At 39.2% G+C, this 19,577-nt stretch overlaps 1 protein-coding gene across 1 annotated transcript in view; it reads right to left on the bottom strand.

Annotated features, from left to right (window-relative positions):
* Nucleotides 1–19,577, bottom strand: part of PAX3 (paired box 3) — a 101,063-nt gene that overhangs the window by 17,004 nt on the left and 64,482 nt on the right. The window contains exons 5-7 of the mRNA XM_033230071.1: nt 15,819–16,024; nt 4,591–4,756; nt 3,462–3,676 (exon numbers count right to left, since the gene is read on the bottom strand). Of these exons, the coding sequence (XP_033085962.1) occupies nt 3,462–3,676; nt 4,591–4,756; nt 15,819–16,024 (587 nt within the window). The remainder of the gene's footprint in view (nt 1–3,461; nt 3,677–4,590; nt 4,757–15,818; nt 16,025–19,577) is intronic.

The raw sequence follows: 19,577 nt of genomic DNA, 5'->3' as shown, positions 1-19,577 counted from the left end.
ACAGATACATTAGAGACCAAAACAAAAACCAACTATTGTATACACACACACACACACACACACACACACACAGACAGAGAGAGAGAGAGAGACAGAGAGAGAGAAATGCTTTGGCTATCCTTATAGTGTCTATTAACCCCTTGATGAGAAACTAGAAAGCCCATTCTACAATGGTTCACACGAATTCTAGCTCACAATTTCTAACTGTGGATGGCAAACAATACATCAATTTCAATGGTTCTAGGGGAAAAGTTGAATAAAAGGTAGAAATATTTTTAACATATCAAATAGCTCCCCACCAGAGAGATATACAGTGAGCTGACCACAGTGACTCAAAAAACTACATCCAATTTCATGTAAACTGACAGGTGGCAAAAGGCCTATGATGACACGTAAATACAGAGAAAAGGCAAGATACAAAGTTGTATACACTACTTTCTACTTTCTCAATTATGTTTCTAAAGGAGGTATAAGAACCTAAAAAGGCTAGAAGGCAATATGCAAAGATATTCATGGTAGTTGCCCTGGGGGATTCTTTTTTCTACGTTACAGACACTTTTTAAGCAATTTAAGCAGTTTTTTTTTTATTTCTCTACAATGAACATCCAGTGCTTTTATTCTGGGGATAAGATAAAAGACTAATGGAAATTAAACTTAGCAAAAAGAACATAAATAAACCTGAACAGAAAAGTTTAAAAAACTAATCTCTACTAAATTATTTTATAATATGACTGAAACCCTCTGCATTTGTTTTTTCGTGAAACCTGTTTTCTCTTCATTCAACTATGGGCTACAATAGACAAGATCCTAGACCTGGAACCAGGAATCCTAGATTCTAGTCTCAATTCCCTCCCTATCAGTCCTTTGGCTGGCAGAAGGTGACAATCATTTTGGGCCTCAGTTGGTTTTTCTGCATATTAGATAACCAGACAGAGGTAGAGGAAGTAGGAGAGTAAGTAGCAAGGAAGAGGAGAAATGGTAATCATAATGCTATTAGTTATTATCAGTTAGCATGCCATTGTCCGTGTTATATGATCCAATATATTAGTAAGTACTCTATAATAAGCAGTGACTTATTAGAGGTCACCAGCCTTTCTCTAGTCTCTTCTTTAGTTAACAAGCAAACCAGGGTGCTAGACATGAGCTCTTTGCTCCATATTTTTCTTTAAAATATTTTTAAGAAAGCCAGACAAGCACCTCTTGTTTAAATAGAGTCATTACAGAGAAGTGATACAGCCCAAAGTCTATAGAAATCTAAGTTCAAATCCAATTTTCCTACTCCATTGTTACATAAATATGTTCGGCAAGATGCTGATTTACTCGTTGTCCTTTGTTCTTTAACTTTGCCTGAGGAAATAAGGAGGAACTTCATATTATTTGTCTCTTTTCTAACTCAGTGGGGTTGCCACAAAAACCAAGAGAACATAAATTCCTAGTGGTGGTTTGAGGTAGAAATGTATGGCAGAAATGCAAAATACCCTGCATATTGCAATGTAATCAGGAATTAACATAATATGTAAGATACAGTAAAGAAATACAGGAAAAAATGCCTATGAAATTTTCCACTGCTTAGTATTAGAATGATTTTGCTCTAACATCAACTCCAGAATCATAGCCAGGCTTCTTGAAGTCAAGGATTAATAGGAGATCACATTCTAGCAATTCTACTTATGTGATACTTGTATAATACAAAAGAATACACATCATAACATACAAGGTAATACACTTATACAAGAAACTGCCAGTTTCACTTATAGAATACAGGTTCTTGTTAGTTTTATTGCTATTGAATAAAATAAGGTACTAAGAAATGCCAATGGAATCTGGGATCTCACTTTTCAGAAGCAGCTAGGGTGGGAGTTTACTTTTATTAAAAGTTTCAACCAAATCATGTTCATAACAAGCTTTTCTATGGCCCCCAAAACTACAAATGTTAAAAAAGTCGCAGAGATAAGTACATTTGATGTTACTTCTAAGTTGTGGAAGAAGCTTATAAGCTATAAATCTGGGTATTTTAAGGATGACTTTATGAATATAAGTCCATTATTCTTATGCAGAAATCACATTCACAAATGCCAGCACTTGGAAATAAAATGTATTAAAGTCCTGTAGGAAGCACTTTCATTGTTTTCATGTTGTTATTTTTCAGTTGAGGTTTAAAGCCACTTCATAATTTTTTTTTAATCCCAGGATGTGCTATAGGAATCTATGAAACTTAATTACATTTACTGTTACAAAAAAGGATTTACGAACTTTTGCCTTTAGGCGGAAATGTTTATTTCATTGCCTTTGCTATCCATTCTTTTCAACTCCTCCGGCTTTGAACTTTTCAGCTGCTCACAGTTATCACCGTGGTGCAGAGCCCAGGAACTCCACTCCCAAGACACACACCACAAGTTGAAGAAAACGAAGAAGGCAAATATATACGAGTCGTTATTTTGGCCACCCTTTGTGCTATTAAAATCTCATTTTCTGCCTATTAGAATGCCCTCTTGGTGCTTAGGCAGCAGTGATAGTCAGTGATTAGTGTGTAATTGAGTATAATTGTCTTTTCACTTTTCATTTGTGTCATTCTGAGCTTCTCTCTGTTTTTCTAACCACCAAGAGGAAAAAGGGGGTTGAAAACAGATAAAGCTGTTCAAACTCTCTGAAGAGCTTCTCGATTGCAATTATAGATTGCAACCCCTTGTGACATTTCTCCAAATTTAGTGGGCAGCTATCCTCGCCACCTGGGCCAAGCACTCTCTAATAAAATCAAGGGATCTGTATTTAAACAACTGCTAATAATGTCAACCTCGGACAGATGCCACATGTAGGAAATTTAACCAACCCTCTCACATGCAATTATCAAGGCAATTTATTAATATGATCTCCCAACAAAAGCTCATAGTCCAATGCAAATTAGAAAAACAATTACAACATTCAAATATTTATATAGTCCCAAAGAGCAGTAATTCCCCTAATTTGTGCATTTATAACTCATTTATTCCAGAGTTCGTAGTCATCAGCTGGGTCTCTCTCCACAGGACTTGTTTGCTTCCTCTCTGATTGTTTTGTCAAAGCTTTAGTGTTTTCTTACGAGGTGCTTTTGATCGAAACTTCATCAGCTGACCAAATACAATTTAAAACAAAAAACCTGCCACTGTTTAAAAGTTTCTTAACCAAAGCCCAGAACTAGGATGGAGAAGACAAAACATGGCAAACACCTTCACAACTAAATACGAACACAAAGTCTCCAAGATTATATCAAAAATCACTTGAATTTTAAGTCTAAGCTACAACTTTTGATGAAGCCAGTAAGAAGGGTGGAGAGAAAGGAAACTAGAAAACTGAAATCATGTGGCTTGTATAAAGAATACATTATGGTTTAAATTTGGCAATTCATTACACCACTGCCTCAGGGAATTGAGTATTTGGTTCTGGTATACAGCAAATCATCTGTCTAGAAACACGGGACTGACCTGAGGTGAGAGGCCATTGCCAATGGTGGGGTTCATGGGGTTGGAGGGCCCGGAGGGAGGCACAAAGCTGTCTGTATAGCTGGAAAATCCATGCCTGGTGCTGGGGAGGCAGTAGGCAGAGCTGCTGTCTGGGTTGGAAGGAATCGTGCTTTGGTGTACAGTGCTTGGAGGAAGCGGTTGAGGTCTGTGAACGGTGCTGCTGGGATCTGACACGGCTGAAATGAAAAAGACTGTCAACCATCATGTTTTCTTTTAGGCCAGCAGAGAGAGAGCCGTGCAAAAGTTCATCAGCCACCAGGCCATCAGGAGCATCTATTGACCAAATCAAATGTTCACTTCAAACTGCATTTCTTAACGTGCAGGTGTAGAATCGCCCATAACAGATACAGTCACACCCATCTCTGCACATATTTGTAAGTAACATATATACTCTCATGGCAGGCTCACCCAGAATACAAATGCAGAAATCATATTAGCAATGCTAACAAGCATATTTTGGTAGTGAATGTTATTCATCAATATGAGAATTAACCAATGTAAGGACTGCAAGTCTCAAATTTCTTATCAAATATAAGAAATGTAAGGACTGCAAGTCTCAAATTTCTTATCAAATATACTTTTAAAGCACCTAAATATTTGTGTAATAATATAGTTTCAAATGCCTGGAATGCTATTTCATAATCCAAAATAATTGGGTCTTACAATTTAACTTTATCCCATTCACCTCCGTGTACTAACAAATAATGAATTTGTCAAAGCTTACCTTCCCTCTATTATTCCTACAGTTAGTAAGCATCATTGAATTCCAGTTAGTTGCAAACCGGAGTGAAATGTAAAGGTGAAATTTTAACAAAAGAAAAGCAAATCCCATGGTTATTTAGGAAAGTTGTTTTGTTTTAAAATGCTGCATTGGAATTCTATTACAGCACAGTTTATCTAGAGATATTCAGATACATCATAGAACAAACTATGTTTCTGAAATGTGACAGGTACGTCCAGGACAACCCGATGTATTATAATTACAAACAACATGGGTGTCAGCACTGCAGAAGGATTCACTTGTGTAAAATATCCACCAGAGAAATCGCCTGGAAGTTACTTTTTAATCTCCTTGACTCTTCCTCGATACCTTGTGGAATAGATGTGGGCTGGTAAGAGGTCTCCGACAGCTGGTATGTTGGCAGGGTTGGCATGGCAGTGGGAGGGAACCCCCCCGGAATGAGATGGTTGAAAGCCATCAGTTGATTGGCCCCAGCTTGCTTCCTCCATCTTGCGCGGCGGTTGCTAAACCAGACCTATGGATTTAATTTAAAAGTTAAGGATTTCACTGATGAAATAATAGTACATTCTTAATGAATTTTTCATGCTAAAACAGATTAAAGGCCCCTGACTGACAGGGAAATAGATGCAAGAGTTCTCCGCCTTCTGTGTTGTGTGGGCGAATTGTCAGGACTGAAAGAAGATTTTAGCGTCAAAGGTCAGTAGAGGGGCTTCAGGGACCCTCCATGGTCTTGCAACAGCAGCCCCCATGAACCCTGTGAGGACTATGGGCAGGAATCACTGAGCAGGAGTAGGAACAACAGGAACTCCCCTCCCTTCCCTCAACACGCACCCACCTGCATGAGGAGAACCTTCTGGGGAGGATACCTGAGCCTCTGTGACCCTGCGTGGCACATGTCCTCAATTTGGCCTTGCCTATTAAACCAAGCCTTGTATTTTATATTCTTATTAGTCTGTCTCTGTATTTCTCTGGTCACTATGGGTATAGCTTCTGGATGGTCATATAAACTGAACAGAGGAGAGGTGGAGCCATTTTTTCATCTCTTCCAAAACATGAGACATTGCTCTGATCTCGGTGGAAATAAATGCCAAAGAGGTAAGTGTTTCAAAAAATGAAAGCCTTTTTTTTAATCTAAAATAATTCATTTGTGTCTTATTTCTTTCAACAACAGCTTTAAGCTCCTAGAATATGCTGTGTCAAGCACTATGCTAACCAGGTACATTCAGAAAAGCCAGATACAATATAATAAAATGCCCTCAAAGAATTCAAAGCTCAAGTATTTTGTATGAGTCAGTGGAGAGAAAGGGCAATCATGACAGCAAGAAATGTAACTGAATATCTAAAATGTTGAGAAATTGTGATATAAGGCCTTTAATGGGTCCCGTGCTCCTGCCCAACTCTTACATGTGCAGAGTTTAAATGTAGAACTTGGGGTGATTTTTCTACGGACCACACATGATGTTTCCCTCAAAATGAGAGAGAATTTCTACCAACTAAAGATGTTCTAATTCCTACATCAAAAGTTCATTGAAACTTTTTTTTTTTTTGAAACAGTCTCTTGCTCTGTCACCCAGGCTGGAGTGCAATGGCATGATCTTAGCTCACCCCAACCTCCACCTCCCGGGTTCAAGGGATTTAAAACCTCTACCTCCCGGGTTCAAGGGATTTTCTTGCCTCAGCCTCCTGAGTAGCTGTGATTACAGGTGCCCACCACCATGCCCAGCTAATTTTTGTATTTTTAGTAGAGACAGGGTTTCACCACGTTGGTCTTGAACTCCTGACCTCAGGTGATCCACCCACCTCAGCCTCCCAAAGTGTGGGGATTACAGGTGTGAGCCACCCATTGAAACTGAATATGGAGGAAAGCACTGTGCTTGGGGATGGAAGGATGTAAAGGGAATAAAGTAGGATCTCTGCACTCTGGTAGTTTGCCGCCTTGTCCTCATGGGATTCCCAGAGCAGTCAAGGAGACCATAATAATTGCTCACTAGAGGTAGAAACTCCATATTTGGAGGCACAGAGAATTAGGAAAACTCTAAAGTTGAAAGCAAAAAGTTTCAGCTTATTTTAAAGTTTGATTATAATTTCGATGAGTGATCGCCCGAGATGGAAGTGACGTCCCCTTCCTGTCGTACAGGGCAGGCAGATGCAGCTTGTTCCAGGAGGTCAGCTTGTCTAAGAGAAGATGAGAATTGATTTCCTTACAGAGCAATGTTAACAATTTTGCAACTTAATTGTAATGTTTAAAGTCAGATCATTTAAGAGGGGAGGAAAAGATTTTTCTGGAGCAGGAAAGCTCAATTTAGTAAATCTTTTGCCGAGGGATTTGCTCAAACTTTTGGTACTCACCCAAGCATTTGTCTGAAAAGAGTTTTGTCTTCTCTTGCCATTGTTGCAAGATACTGGTAAGGAAAGCTGTTTGAACTTCCTCCAAACATCAACATGTAATACTCCTTAAGTTTCCAACAGGAAAATGAGATAAGTTAATATTTTCCCATGTTGATACATAATTGAATTAGAGTTTTACTTAACTTAATAAATTGCCACCTGGGGTAATAGAACCATGAGCAGCACTTAATTTCAGGTCTGCATCAACTGTGCTCACTGCAAGTCTGAGCGCCTATTACCATGACTCCCGAAGGCATCAGGGTAAGAAAATCATTTTCAAGAAAATTCTGGGAACAAACTGTATTCGCTTGGGGAGGCTGAAGTTGGGAAATTAGGGTCATGTTCATGCCTGAGTACACTGTACTATACCACACACTGTGGTTGCAGTTTATATTATAATACTTCAAGATTAAGGAGGTACTCCTGGCTCAGATGAGGTAGTCCTCTGCAACTGTCTAGCCCAGCAATGTACAGTGCATCTCCAGCCTTATATTGCTGGGAGGAGAAGTGGACTTCCAAAAGTTTTGATGTAACTTCACTCATGAAGATTTGCTATGCTCAATTCCACCAGTGAAACCCTTTATGAAGAACTCAGAAAGGTATGCTTCGGTTGTTGTCAGATTTGTTGCCAATCTCTCTGTGCCACCTGCCTTCTATAACCTTTAGATAAGCAAACCCAGGGGTGGTGAAACCTTATCTCTCCATCAATCTCAAGTTACTATTGACTCAAGGTTCATTCTAACTCCACCATAACCCAATTTTTAAAAACAAAAATGTCTTTGCTCAAATAATAAAGAAGAAGCATCATGAGTTTCTACAAATACCTTCAAAAGACAGAATCCAAACAGAGTAGGAGTATAAGGGTTTGGGGGTTTGTTTTCATATTTTCTAAAATGATATAAATAGGTAACAAGGACATTGAGTAAACCCACCAGGAGTTGGATTAAAATGTCCTTATATTTATACTGCAATATCTATTATATCCACAATAAAAAATGAAGAGAAATTGTTGTGAAGCAAATTTTTACGGAAAAACAAATCTTCAACAAGAGGTTCAAGAGTTTCCCAAAGGAAGGAATCCAAATGTTGTTTAAATTTAGGTGAAATAAATCCAGAGGGCTATTTCTGAGAGAACCAGGGCTTAGTGAGGACTGGCCTACCTGTCTCTGGCCATTTAACCCAATTTTTTATCATCTTACCATTGCCAGCCTTCTGCATTTTCTAGAACCAGCTGAATTTGTCAAAAGAAGCATTAAAGGAAAAATACACTAAAGTTGCAAATTAAGAACTGGTCTTTGCCTTCTTTATGTTTTGAAACTCAAAAAAGACAAATCTTCTATGTTTAGTAGACTAAAAAGAGTACCCTAGCAATGACCTTCACTTTCAATACCTGAACAAACCAAGTGTAGTGATCCTAGGAGGCTGTTATCAGTCCACATTTAACTGAAATTTTCTTAATACTCCTAAGTCTTAGATAGCTCTTTCAATATTGAATCACTAATTCCTAACAGACAATCAATGAATAATCTACAGAATGGCATGTGTGAGTGTATAACACTGAATAAGTTCATCTATAATATACATATTTATAACTCAGTGGTTATACTTTCTAGAAATTTCCCCTTGTTTTGAAAAGAACAGCAGTAGCAACAGAGGCAAACTGGCCTATGACTGATGTTCTAGGAGAGAACAGAAATTTTCCACCCAGTGTCTTTGCCAGTAGGGTGGAAAGAACAAGCTTTACAAAGTTGACTATACACGTTTAAATGAAATTCTATGATCTACAATTCAATGTAATTTTACTATCCCCATACAAGATTACCTGGCCTTCCACATCACACTTAGCATGTTAAGGAAGTGGAGGCAGGAGGCACAAATTGGTCAGTAACCTACTATACTATTAGGCACAGTTAATTGCCTGTCATTGCATGTATAATATTACACCAAAAACTCCCTCAAAGCAAGTTGTTATTTCATTTGATAAACTGCAGCCTGGTTCATTTTTATCTGCCTCCTGTACTTCCCAACTTGGATGTCTCTCTGCTGAGCCCTTCCATAAAGCCATATTTCATGTCTTTGAAAAATGATCTTTAGATGCATTTCTCTGGTAGTATAATGTCCACTGATTTTTTGAAACAAAGTTTAAATTGGTTGAAAGAGCCTCAAAACATCATGATAACTAGGAAAAAAAGATAGTAATTAGAAAAGAAATTTTCATAACTTTTTTTCTTCATGAGTAAGCAAACCAATTTGTTCAGACTTTCAATGTTACAAGTTGTGGGGACGGGTGAGGATGGGGAAACTAGTACTTTCTACAGTAAAGATACAACAATACGTCTTATTCACATGTGTGCAATGCAGACCAGGCAAAAGTTGAATCTGAACTCCTCACTTGTATTAATACTTCTGTGACCATGAAAATTTGCTTAATATCTGGGGGTCTCTGTTTTCCCATGTGCTAAATGAGGAATACAAAAACTACTTCACAAGATTGTTGTGACAATTAAAAATACAATACAATCTCAGCATTCAAAAGAATACCAAGGAGATATTAAATGTTCAATAAATGTTAGCTATTAAGTAAAAAGTCTCACACTGACACTTCTACCTGAGAAAACCAAGAATTAAAGCTCTGTTTTGCTTCCTTCACTCTGTGGTGTCCAGCCAAAGCCTTTTGTGTCTATGAGTAAACAGGAAAGTGCCCAGGGAACACCTCAAATAATTGAAAGCCGGTTCAACTTGAATGGAGGCTTAGGTCAAATTTGCTTCCAAGTTTCATGGATTGGTGCTAATTGTCCCATGGTGTCAGCCTAATTTTGCCCATCAGTAAATTACTGGTTCACATTTTTGGTGGTGTTCTCAGAGGCAACTCAGCCCATATTATTCAAGATGGATTATTTCAAATGCAATTTGAAAAATGGTGAGAGAACATAATAGTTAATCCTTAAAAAGAGAATTTGCAACAAGATTGTAAAACGTTTGGTTAAATACTAGACTCAGGATGTTGAATGCCGAAGTGCCAAGTACAGTACTTTCCAAGTAGAGAAATTCATGGCAAGCTGCTCATTTCCCTAGACCTTCTCCTTCACTCTCACCTCCTTTCTCTTTCTATACCAGGTTCTCCCAGCCTTCCTATCACTGCTGCTATCCAACTTTGGCCACCATTTGGAGAGCAGGTTGGAAACAGGATGGGCCAGATTGAACAGGAGGAACGCCATGCTCCCACGCATGTGGAAAGACCATGGACAAAAGCACACTCAACTGCATCTTGATACATCCCAAAAGCAAACTCCTGCAGAGAGCTTCGGGATGAACATGTTTGCTTCATTATGAAGCTTAGGATATTCTATACCTATCTGAACTTGTGAACTATATAGATCAGTTAGACTGTTTTAAATCACCATGGTGCTTTTTTGGGAATTCCAAATTACTGATACTATAAGGATTCTGTCATATTCTCATTCCCTTTCTCATTCCCAAGGGTCCTGAGAAATCATGCATTTTGGGAATGACCCAAATGCATGATTTCTCAGGACCCTTGGGAATCACCATTGTTATTTTTTGGGAATCCTAAATTACTGATGCTACAAGGGTCCTGAGAAATCATGCGTTCCACTAGCTTTTAATTGGGCATGGGGGAAAGGTATTTGAGCATATAATGAAAGCCAGAGGCCCCTTTCTCTGGTTAACAGTTGTGTATACACATATACAAGCAAAGGAGCAAAATTTTGTGTACAAATCTCAAATCTCCCAGATCTCCTGAAGTCCATCCATGATTATCCTGGTGGGGCATGAACCCAAGCTAAGATCATGGATCCAAGTAACCCCATATATTTTAAAATTTAAAAAAATAAAAAACCTGAAGTCCAAAATGATTCCAGCAGGATTAAGTAACTTGCTCAACAAAACACATTTGTCAACTGGGAACCAAACCCGTATCATCTGACTCCTAGTTAAATTCTATTTCCCCAGTAACTTTTTTTCTGTCTTCCATTGTCTTGGTGGTAAAAGAGGCTGTTACTTGCCTACTTCATGGGATTCTTAAATGGAATATTTACTAAAACTTTTGCACATCACAAATATTTGGGCCAGGTACAGTGGCTCACACCTGTAATCTCAGCACTTTGGGAGGCTGAAATAGGAGGATTGCTTGATTCCAGGAGTTTGAGATCAGCCTGGGCAACATGGTGAAACTTCATCTCTACAATACAAAAATTAGCCGGGTATGGTGGCACAAGCCTGTAGTCCCAGCTACCCAGAAGGCTGAGGCGGGAGGATCATCTGAGCCCAGGAGGCAGAGGTTGCAGTGAGCAGAGATGGCACCACTGTACTCCAGTGCGCTCCAGCTCAGGCAACAGAGTGAGACCCTGTCTCAAAAAAAAATTAATTATATTTGCAAGTAATTCCTCCCCACAAAACTTTGATGTTTGTCATCATTTGCAGAATATTAATAACAGCTACCCTAATTACAGATGAATTAGGCAAAACATCTTTAAAAAAAAAACCCCATCTTGTAGTGTTATTATTACTAGGCAAATAGTCATTAGTATACAACAATTCTTACATTGTGTACTCAGATTTGGTTATGATAAACTCAACACAGCTACAGCCTAAATGAATTTATATAAAACACTGACAAAAGCTAAAGTTATTATAGTTTTAGTCCCATCTCTATTTAGAAGAGTGTAGAAATATTTTTCCTCAGGGGGAAAAAAATGAAATGTAGACATGGTTTGGGGTTTGGGGGGGGGTTCGTGTTTGGTTTTCCCAGGTGCCCCAAATTAAACTAACTCCCACTTTCTGGCTATCACTCAAACTGAGTTGACTTGGCTACTGCTTTCCCAGATCCTCTAAAAACTAAAGGATTTTCTTCTGGCATTTTAATCAGTGATTAACTACGCCCTTCTTTTTCCTGCTGGGTTAAGTAAAAGACCCATATGCTGGGTGTTCTAGGGAATTTGTTAGGCTATAGATCACAGCCGTGGTGCAAGCCATGATGTGTCTCAAGGGAACTAAAGAAGCCATAAGGAATGTCAAGAGTCACCGGGTTAAAGCCACATTAAGACAGCTGTTACGTTAATGAAGGCCCTGCTTCGAAGAGGAGGTCACTATATGGAAAAGTATGAACTACTCTTTATTGGTTTGATCCCATGTCCTCTGAAAGTTAATGGGTCATTATTATTATCCTTTGACATTCATTGAGCCAGATGAGAATGCTGGGTGCTGTACAAGCTACATGGGTTTGAAATATATTCTGTCTCCATCCTTAGTTTTGACAAAGGCAGGAATGAAAGAGAGCAACACCGAACACTCCTCAGTTTTCCATCACACTCATGGTCTGATCTCTTTACAATAAATGGTTTTTTGTTGTTGTTGTTGTTGTTGTTGTTTTTACTCACATTGAGTTCAGAGCTGATACTCGGCCTATCTTAAAAATAGATCTAGTGCCAGTGGCTCACACCTGTAATCTCAACACTTTGGGAAGTCGAGAAGGGAGGATCACTTGAGTCCAGGAGCTCAAGAGCAGCCTGAGCAACATAGCAAGACCCCATTTCTACAAAAAAAAATGACATGGTGGCACACACCTGTAGACCCAGCTACTCTGGAAGCTGAGGTGGAAGAATCACTTGAGCTTGGAAGATCGAGGCTACACAGTGAGCCGTGATTAAGCCACTGTACTCCAGGCTGGGCAAAAAAGTGAGACTCTGTCTCAAAAAAAACAAAAACAAAAACAAAAAAAAACAGATCTAGTAGGTGGGCTTGGCCAGTTACAGAGGACAGGTACCAAATCCTGAAATATAGTGGCCACTTAAAAGAGGCATGATTGGACCTCACCTGACATTTGCAGGTAATCACAGAACTATAATAAAAGCAAAGTAGATTTGAAACATATTATTTACAACATTGTTATCTATAATATTATACTATTATAGGCCGGGCGCGGTGGCTCAAGCCTGTAATCCCAGCACTTTGGGAGGCCGAGACGGGCGGATCACGAGGTCAGGAGATCGAGACCATCCTGGCGAACACGGTGAAACCCCGTCTCTACTAAAAATACAAAAACTAGCCGGGCGAGGTGGCGGGCGCCTGTAGTCCCAGCTACTCGGGAGGCTGAGGCAGGAGAATGGCGTAAACCTGGGAGACGGAGCTTGCAGTGAGCTGAGATCCGGCCACTGCACTCCAGTCCGGGCGACAGAGCGAGACTCCGCCTCAAAAAAAAAAAAAAAAAAAAAAAAAATTATACTATTATAATATGATTTAATTTGTCTGCCCATTTGATTGAGATACAGAGTTATTCTCCCCACCGCACAGAAATGACCTCCATTAACCACAAATCATGTTATGTTAATATGCATATTAATATCATTATATTGATATAGTAATATTAATGGTATGTTAATATAATATTTATATAGTAGTATATTACATATTACTATATCAGTACTGTATTAAAATATTTTTCTATTAAAATATTATAATTTAGTTAGTAAAGGTTATTTCTGCACTGTGCAGTGGAGAGAAACACTCTGTTTCCCAATGATAATACGTTTCCTAACTTTAAAACATCAGCCCTGTGAACCTTGGTGTATCTACAACTCTTCCTATCACTCACCTTCCTCCCCGCTTCTAAATTACACAATCAGTTGCCCATTCTACCTCTGAATACCTTCACCACCATCTCTTCCTTGCCATTCCCACTGCCGCTACCTATCTCATGCCATAGCCCCCACTCCCTGTCACATCAAATGTGAGCTCACTAGCCTGAAACCCAAGACCTCCACAGGATGTCTTCAACCTAGCTACCAAACCCCATTTCTTCCACCACCCTACCACTTCTTACATTCTAATCAAACTAACTATTCTCCCAATATGACTAGAGTGAAAATGAAAGGTCATCTTACATGTAACCCACCACTTCTACCTCTCTGTGCCTCCACTCATATAATTCCCTATTACTAATATACTCTCCTTATGCAACTGGGCCAATGAATATCTATCTAGCCTGGAAAGTTCATCTTAAGTCTGCCCTCTGGGCCCAGCACAATGGCTCATGACTATAATCCCAGCCCTTTGGGAAGCCAGGGCAAGTGGATCGCTTGAACCTGGGAGTTCAAGAACAGCCTGGGCAACGTGGCAAAATCCCATCTCTACAAAAAATTATCCAGGCATAGTGGCATGCACCTGTAGTCCCAACTATCTGGGAGGCTGAGGTGGGAGGATCACCTGAGCTCAGGAGGTGGAGGCTGCAGTGAGCTGTGATCGTACCACTGTACTCCAACCTGGGTTACAGAATGAGACTCTGTCTCAAAAAAAAAAAAAAAAAAAAAAAAATTAAATCTGCCGTCTTCATATACCTCTCTTCATTCCTTCAGGATCTCATCCCTTGAGTTCGTGTCCTTTGCAGGGACATTTATGAAGCTGGAAAAACCATCATTCTCAACAAACTAACACAGGAACAGAAAACCAAACACTGCATGTTCTCACTTACAAGTGGGAGTTGAACAATGAGAACACATGGACACAGGGAGGGGAACATCACACACCAGGGCCTGTTGGGGGTGGGGGGTTAGGGGAGGGATAGCATTAGGAGAAATATCTAATGTAGACGACGGGTTGATGGGTGCAGCAACCACGGCATGTGTTATACCTATGTAACAAACCCGCCTGTTCTGCATAAGTATCCCAGAACTTAAAGTATAATTTAAAAAAAAAAAAAAAAAGGCGGGGCACGGTGGCTCATGCCTGTAATCCCAGCACTTTGGGAGGCCAAGGCGGCCGGATCACGAGGTCAGGAGTTCGACACCAGCCTGACCAACATGGTGAAAACCCATCTCTACTAAAAATACAAAAATTAGCCGGGCCTGGTGGAATGCACCTGTAATTCCAGCTACTCAGGAGGCTGAGGCAGGAGAATCGCTTGAACTCGGAAGGCAGAGGTTGCAGTGAGCTGAGGTTGCACCACTGCACTCCAGCCTGTGTGACTGAGCGAGACTCCATCTAAAAAAAAAAACCTCAACCCATTGCACTTTTTCTCTTTCTGTACTTATCACGTCTGTGTTATTTTTAAATTATTTGTATGTTTACTTTTTTGCCTTTCTTAGATTGCAGCTCCTTGAGAGACTTAATTGATCTTAGCATTCCTCAACTTTCCTAGCACTATGATGATTATATGGAAGTTTGAAGAAAACAGTCTCTCTGACTGAGCTCTGCAGCCTGGAAGAGGCTATTTCTGTAACATTCTGTAATAGGAGAGTTAATTAGCTGCATCTATGAACGTGTTGATCAATCTAGGGACCATGTCAACTGACTAGTTCACTGCTGAGTCCCCAGCCTGCAAGTTAAGAATCTGGAAACAACACACAATATCTGCAGACAAGGTAACTTAACTTCTAGGGTGGTGAGGAGTTCCAGGATACCCTAAGATATCTGCCATCTTTCAAACTCGGTTTTACTCCGGGGGAAAGTTCCTCATTAATGATGAAAACATTATTCTATACTCGATAGAAATATATTACATCTAAGTAGCCTTTCCAGAAGGTTCAGAGCACCTCTAAGAGTTCAAAAGATAATTCAACATGTTCTTTAAGTAACATAATTACTTGAAATGCTTCTTAATTATAAAATCCTTAAAGGAAGGAATTTCACGTTATGCACCTTTGCACATTTTCACAATTGAAAGGTCACAGAGATGAAGCATATGGGATCCAATTATCTCTAGACTCACTTTGCAGCTATGCCACCTTGGGTAGTTACTTATATAGTCCAAGTCTCAGTTTCCTTATTTGTAAATGGAGAGTAGCAATCATAGTACCCGCCTAGGATTTTAATAATGATTCAATGGGTTAATTCATGTGAAGCACTTAAAATAGTGCCTGGGACAGAGTAACCACTCAAAATTTATTTGCTCTTGCTTGTGTATCACCCCCAAAGTCCATATAGTGTTGGTGCACAATAAGGATTCCTGAAATGTTCAGTAAGTCACGTGAAGTGGTGGACTTCTGTGTGTCATAAATGATATAGTTGTATTCCTTCAGTAATAATCATCAAAGTCTTAACAATATGCATCCCTAGTAAAGGGCCATTCCTAATATATTTTTGGCAGGGGTTGACATATGTTTTAGATGAGAAGATGCTTGTTTGTTTCCTGTCTGGACTGAAGTGGGGCACAGAGGTTTGGGCAACAGTACCTGTACTCGGGCCTCGGTGAGCTTTGCCCTCTGAGCCAGTTCCTCCCTAGTATAAATGTCAGGGTAATGAGTTCTCTCAAAAGCACGCTCCAGTTCCTCCAGCTGTTCTGCTGTGAAGGTGGTTCGGCTTCTGCGCTGTTTCCTCTTTAGTGGTAAATCTGGTTCAGAGTCAATATCAGAGCCTTCATCTGATTGGGGTGCTGAGGCTAAAAGCACAGAAGAAAAAAAATCATAAAATGTGAATCAAAAAAATAAAACTGAGATTGAATCCAAGTTCTCTCTCCAACTGCAAGGCCCCATTACAGTGGTCCCTATACCAAAAGTAAAATAAATGTGGATCAAAAAATAAGTCTAACCAACCCATAATAATCTAAATCCTGGTCTACCGTGCATTCCCAATGTCTTCCACGGACACCAAGCACCCCCCGCCACTGCAGTCCTGCATCATTAAATAATATTTAATCTCTTCCCCTACTCTATCTTTCTGCCCCCTAGGCAGAAATAATTGCTCATTGCATCTGTCATTCTAGGCCAATTATGAGCTCTTAGAAAATAGGGACAGGCCTTATTCCATTTGTATGGCCCTATGCTTACTACTTAATGGGTGCTTCCTTCGTGTCTAATGAATGAATCACATTGAGTTTTGTTTCTGATAAATTTTCACTACCCTTAACACCAGGAAATCTGTTCAATGTGATTTTTTAAAATATTCCAAACTTGACTTAGTACCTAAGAAGCCAGTAACAGTAAACTATTCCCAGATTCCTATATGTTTATAGACTTCACTGCTCTTACAAAAAAAAATTATATTTAAATCTAGTATCTTATTACCAGATATGGGGAAATGCTTTAAAGAAAATACACATACTATTAAAATATAAATCTCTAGAACTGACTCGAGAAGAAGCAGGCAAGCATTGTCTTGTGAACTGTCCCTAAACTAAAGTTTAGAGTCTGGGACTCTGCTGAATAGGTGGGCATCTGTCCAGGACAGTTGCTTTATTTAAGAAACCCAATGCAAAAAAAAAAAAAAAAAAAATATGGTCCCTTTTGTAAAAAAAATATAACAAGTTTCAAGAAGGCAACAACAAATCATTAACCCAATCCCAGGGCCATTCTGAGTGTGTGGCCCTGAGCAACTACATAAGACAAAAATGCCCCTGAAGCCTCTCTGTGGTGGCCTAACACACACAAAGCTAGTGTGTATTTGCCTGTACTCATATGTGGAAGGGAACTTCAAAATTGAGTGGCCTGGTACATGGGCAAGAGAAGCAGGAACCGGGAAACTAGACAGAAATTACATTAATGATACATTACAGTTAGTACTCCTGTAAGAACTGGGTCTGAATCTGTGGCTGCAACTAGCAAAGCCTGGGCACGAGTGGTTTCATTTTTCAGGCCAGAATTTGATGAGAGCAGGGGTGGAGCAGGCATTTTCCCTGTTTCTGCTAAGAATGCATTAGGGATCCCATAGCAAAGTGAACCCTTACAGTAATAGAGTAGCACCAGCTATAGAGGGTTCTGCAGTGTGAGGGAGAATGCATCAGACCAGGACTCTGGGCAGGGACAGCAGCCCTCTCTCAAGATCCCAGATACTGGTGTAGTGGGCAAAGGTCTGTCAAAGGGTTATCAGGCCACAGACCCTGAGCCTAGAGGGGGAACCAGAGCAGTCTGGCTCTTGAACACATCCAAATGTGCTCTGAAAATTCTCCCAAATAACTAAGGGATCCTGTAAAGAAGGGGCCGAGGTTACTGTCAGCAAATGCGACAGTAATCCAGAAAATTGTAGATTGTTAATGTCAATGTTACGCTAACTCATTTGCACCCTCAGGCTGATAGGACCTGGGGAAATGAAGGTGGTGCTAGAAGCAATGTGAAAATGTGTAAGTCCTATACTTCTAATTCTCTTTTATCTTAAATTCCAACTTAACTCTGCCCTACAGAAATCTAAAATTTCATTATATTTCAGTAGAAATTTTAAACTGCCCCAAATGGTACACATCCAAAATGAACCCATAAATATGATTTTCAGTTTTCTAACATTTTAATACTTCCATACTTTATTTACATCTAAACATTATGAAACTAAGAGGCAATAGAGTAAATTAATAGTGTATGTGATAATTTTTTAAAATATACCTGAAAGCAAATACATGTGCATAAAACAAAAGAGAATTATTATATATAATGCATCTAATGTGTGTTAGATATTATTTTTGACTTTTCAAGTATCTAATTTAATATAAAATTGTTTCATTTAACATAAATCTTAGGATATTTTACTATTAACTTAAAGAAAGAAAACTAGACTTTCTCTAGCTATGGCAATATTTTAAAGGACTATTAACATGCTAAAAAATATGCCATGCATTGCATTATAAACTCCAAAAGCTTCCAATGCAACTTATATGCATGTATGATTGATAAATGTAAGCTAAATTAAATGAGCAATAATTTGTGCTGAGTCATAGAGCAGTGTTTCATAAGCTTTTGGAGCATTAGGATCACCTGGAGGGTTTGGTAAAACATAGACTGGTGGCTCCCCGTCCATGGTTTCGATTCAGTAGATCTCAAGTGGGCTCCAAGAGTTTGCACGTCTAACACATTCTCAGGTGATTGATGCTGATTCTACTGACCCCAGACAACACTGAGAAGCACCTCTATAGAATACTCTAGATTAATTCTTGCCACTCTCAAAATTTTCAACTCTATAAAATACATCTGCCACAATTAACTGAAAAAGACACTCCTACATATATATTTATAAATTGTGAACAATATGCTCCCTAGGAAACAAATTATATATTCCATAAGAAAACAAATTTCCATAAAATATTTTCCTTCAGTGCTTCCAGTTTCTAGCCTTTCTTTCCAAAGTGAACTCGGGTGAAACACTCAGTAGCATTTAAAGACTGACCAAAAGCTTCCTCTGCCCAAGAGAACCCTAAATCTTTGCTTGCACATTCTCTTACTATGATCCCATTAAGATAATAGTATGTGGAAATTTTCATGTTTCCTTTGGGAGTCTCTGGGGTTATTAAATTCTTTCAAGTAAATATGATGTGCCATGCACTGTCAGGTCAATTAATCAAAATCATCTCTGGTTTCTGAAGAAAAAGACTGGTTAGATTTACAAGCACCAGCGAGAATTAATCCTGAGGGTCAAGACCATGATGTTTCACCATAACAATCAACATCCCCCAGAATATAAACTGGGTGAGCTCAAAGCCCTTCTCTGCCTTGTTCACTGCTGGAACCCTTAGAACACAGTAGGAGCTCAATAAGGACATGTTGAATGAGTGCCAAGTGTGGGACAAATTTCAGATTTGCTCCAACACTGATTTATTTGCCACCGTTTTACATCTTTATTTTTAAAATGGAAATTCTTCTCTTATGACATCTCCCAACATCTATTCAGATGGGCTTTGGAAGTCTGTGAGGCCTCAACAATCACTTTGAATGTTTAGCAGGTATTTGTATACCTGCATTGTTTGGAAGAATGATTACTAATTTTTTCAGAGGATTGTGGGTTTTTTTAAAGATGAAAACTAGCATAGCTAGTAATGCAAAAGCTTCAGAATTTGGGACAGTACACCTGTCAAATGGGAATACAGGTATCCTAAGATGAGTTCAGGGAGGACAGAAACTTCCAGTGGAGGAGAAGGGCAAAAGCTCCCTTGATCCTGACTTTCAGTATAAATATAGGCCATGAAAGCAGGGCCTGGTGATTCTTTAAAAGAAGAAAAAGTCTCAGAATTT

This window comes from Trachypithecus francoisi, unplaced genomic scaffold (assembly GCF_009764315.1).
Source record: "Trachypithecus francoisi isolate TF-2019V2 unplaced genomic scaffold, Tfra_2.0 Lachesis_group13, whole genome shotgun sequence".
Taxonomy (NCBI): Eukaryota; Metazoa; Chordata; class Mammalia; order Primates; family Cercopithecidae; genus Trachypithecus; species Trachypithecus francoisi.
The sequence above is the reverse complement of the archived record's forward strand: the minus strand, read 5'-3'. Positions and strand labels throughout refer to the sequence as shown.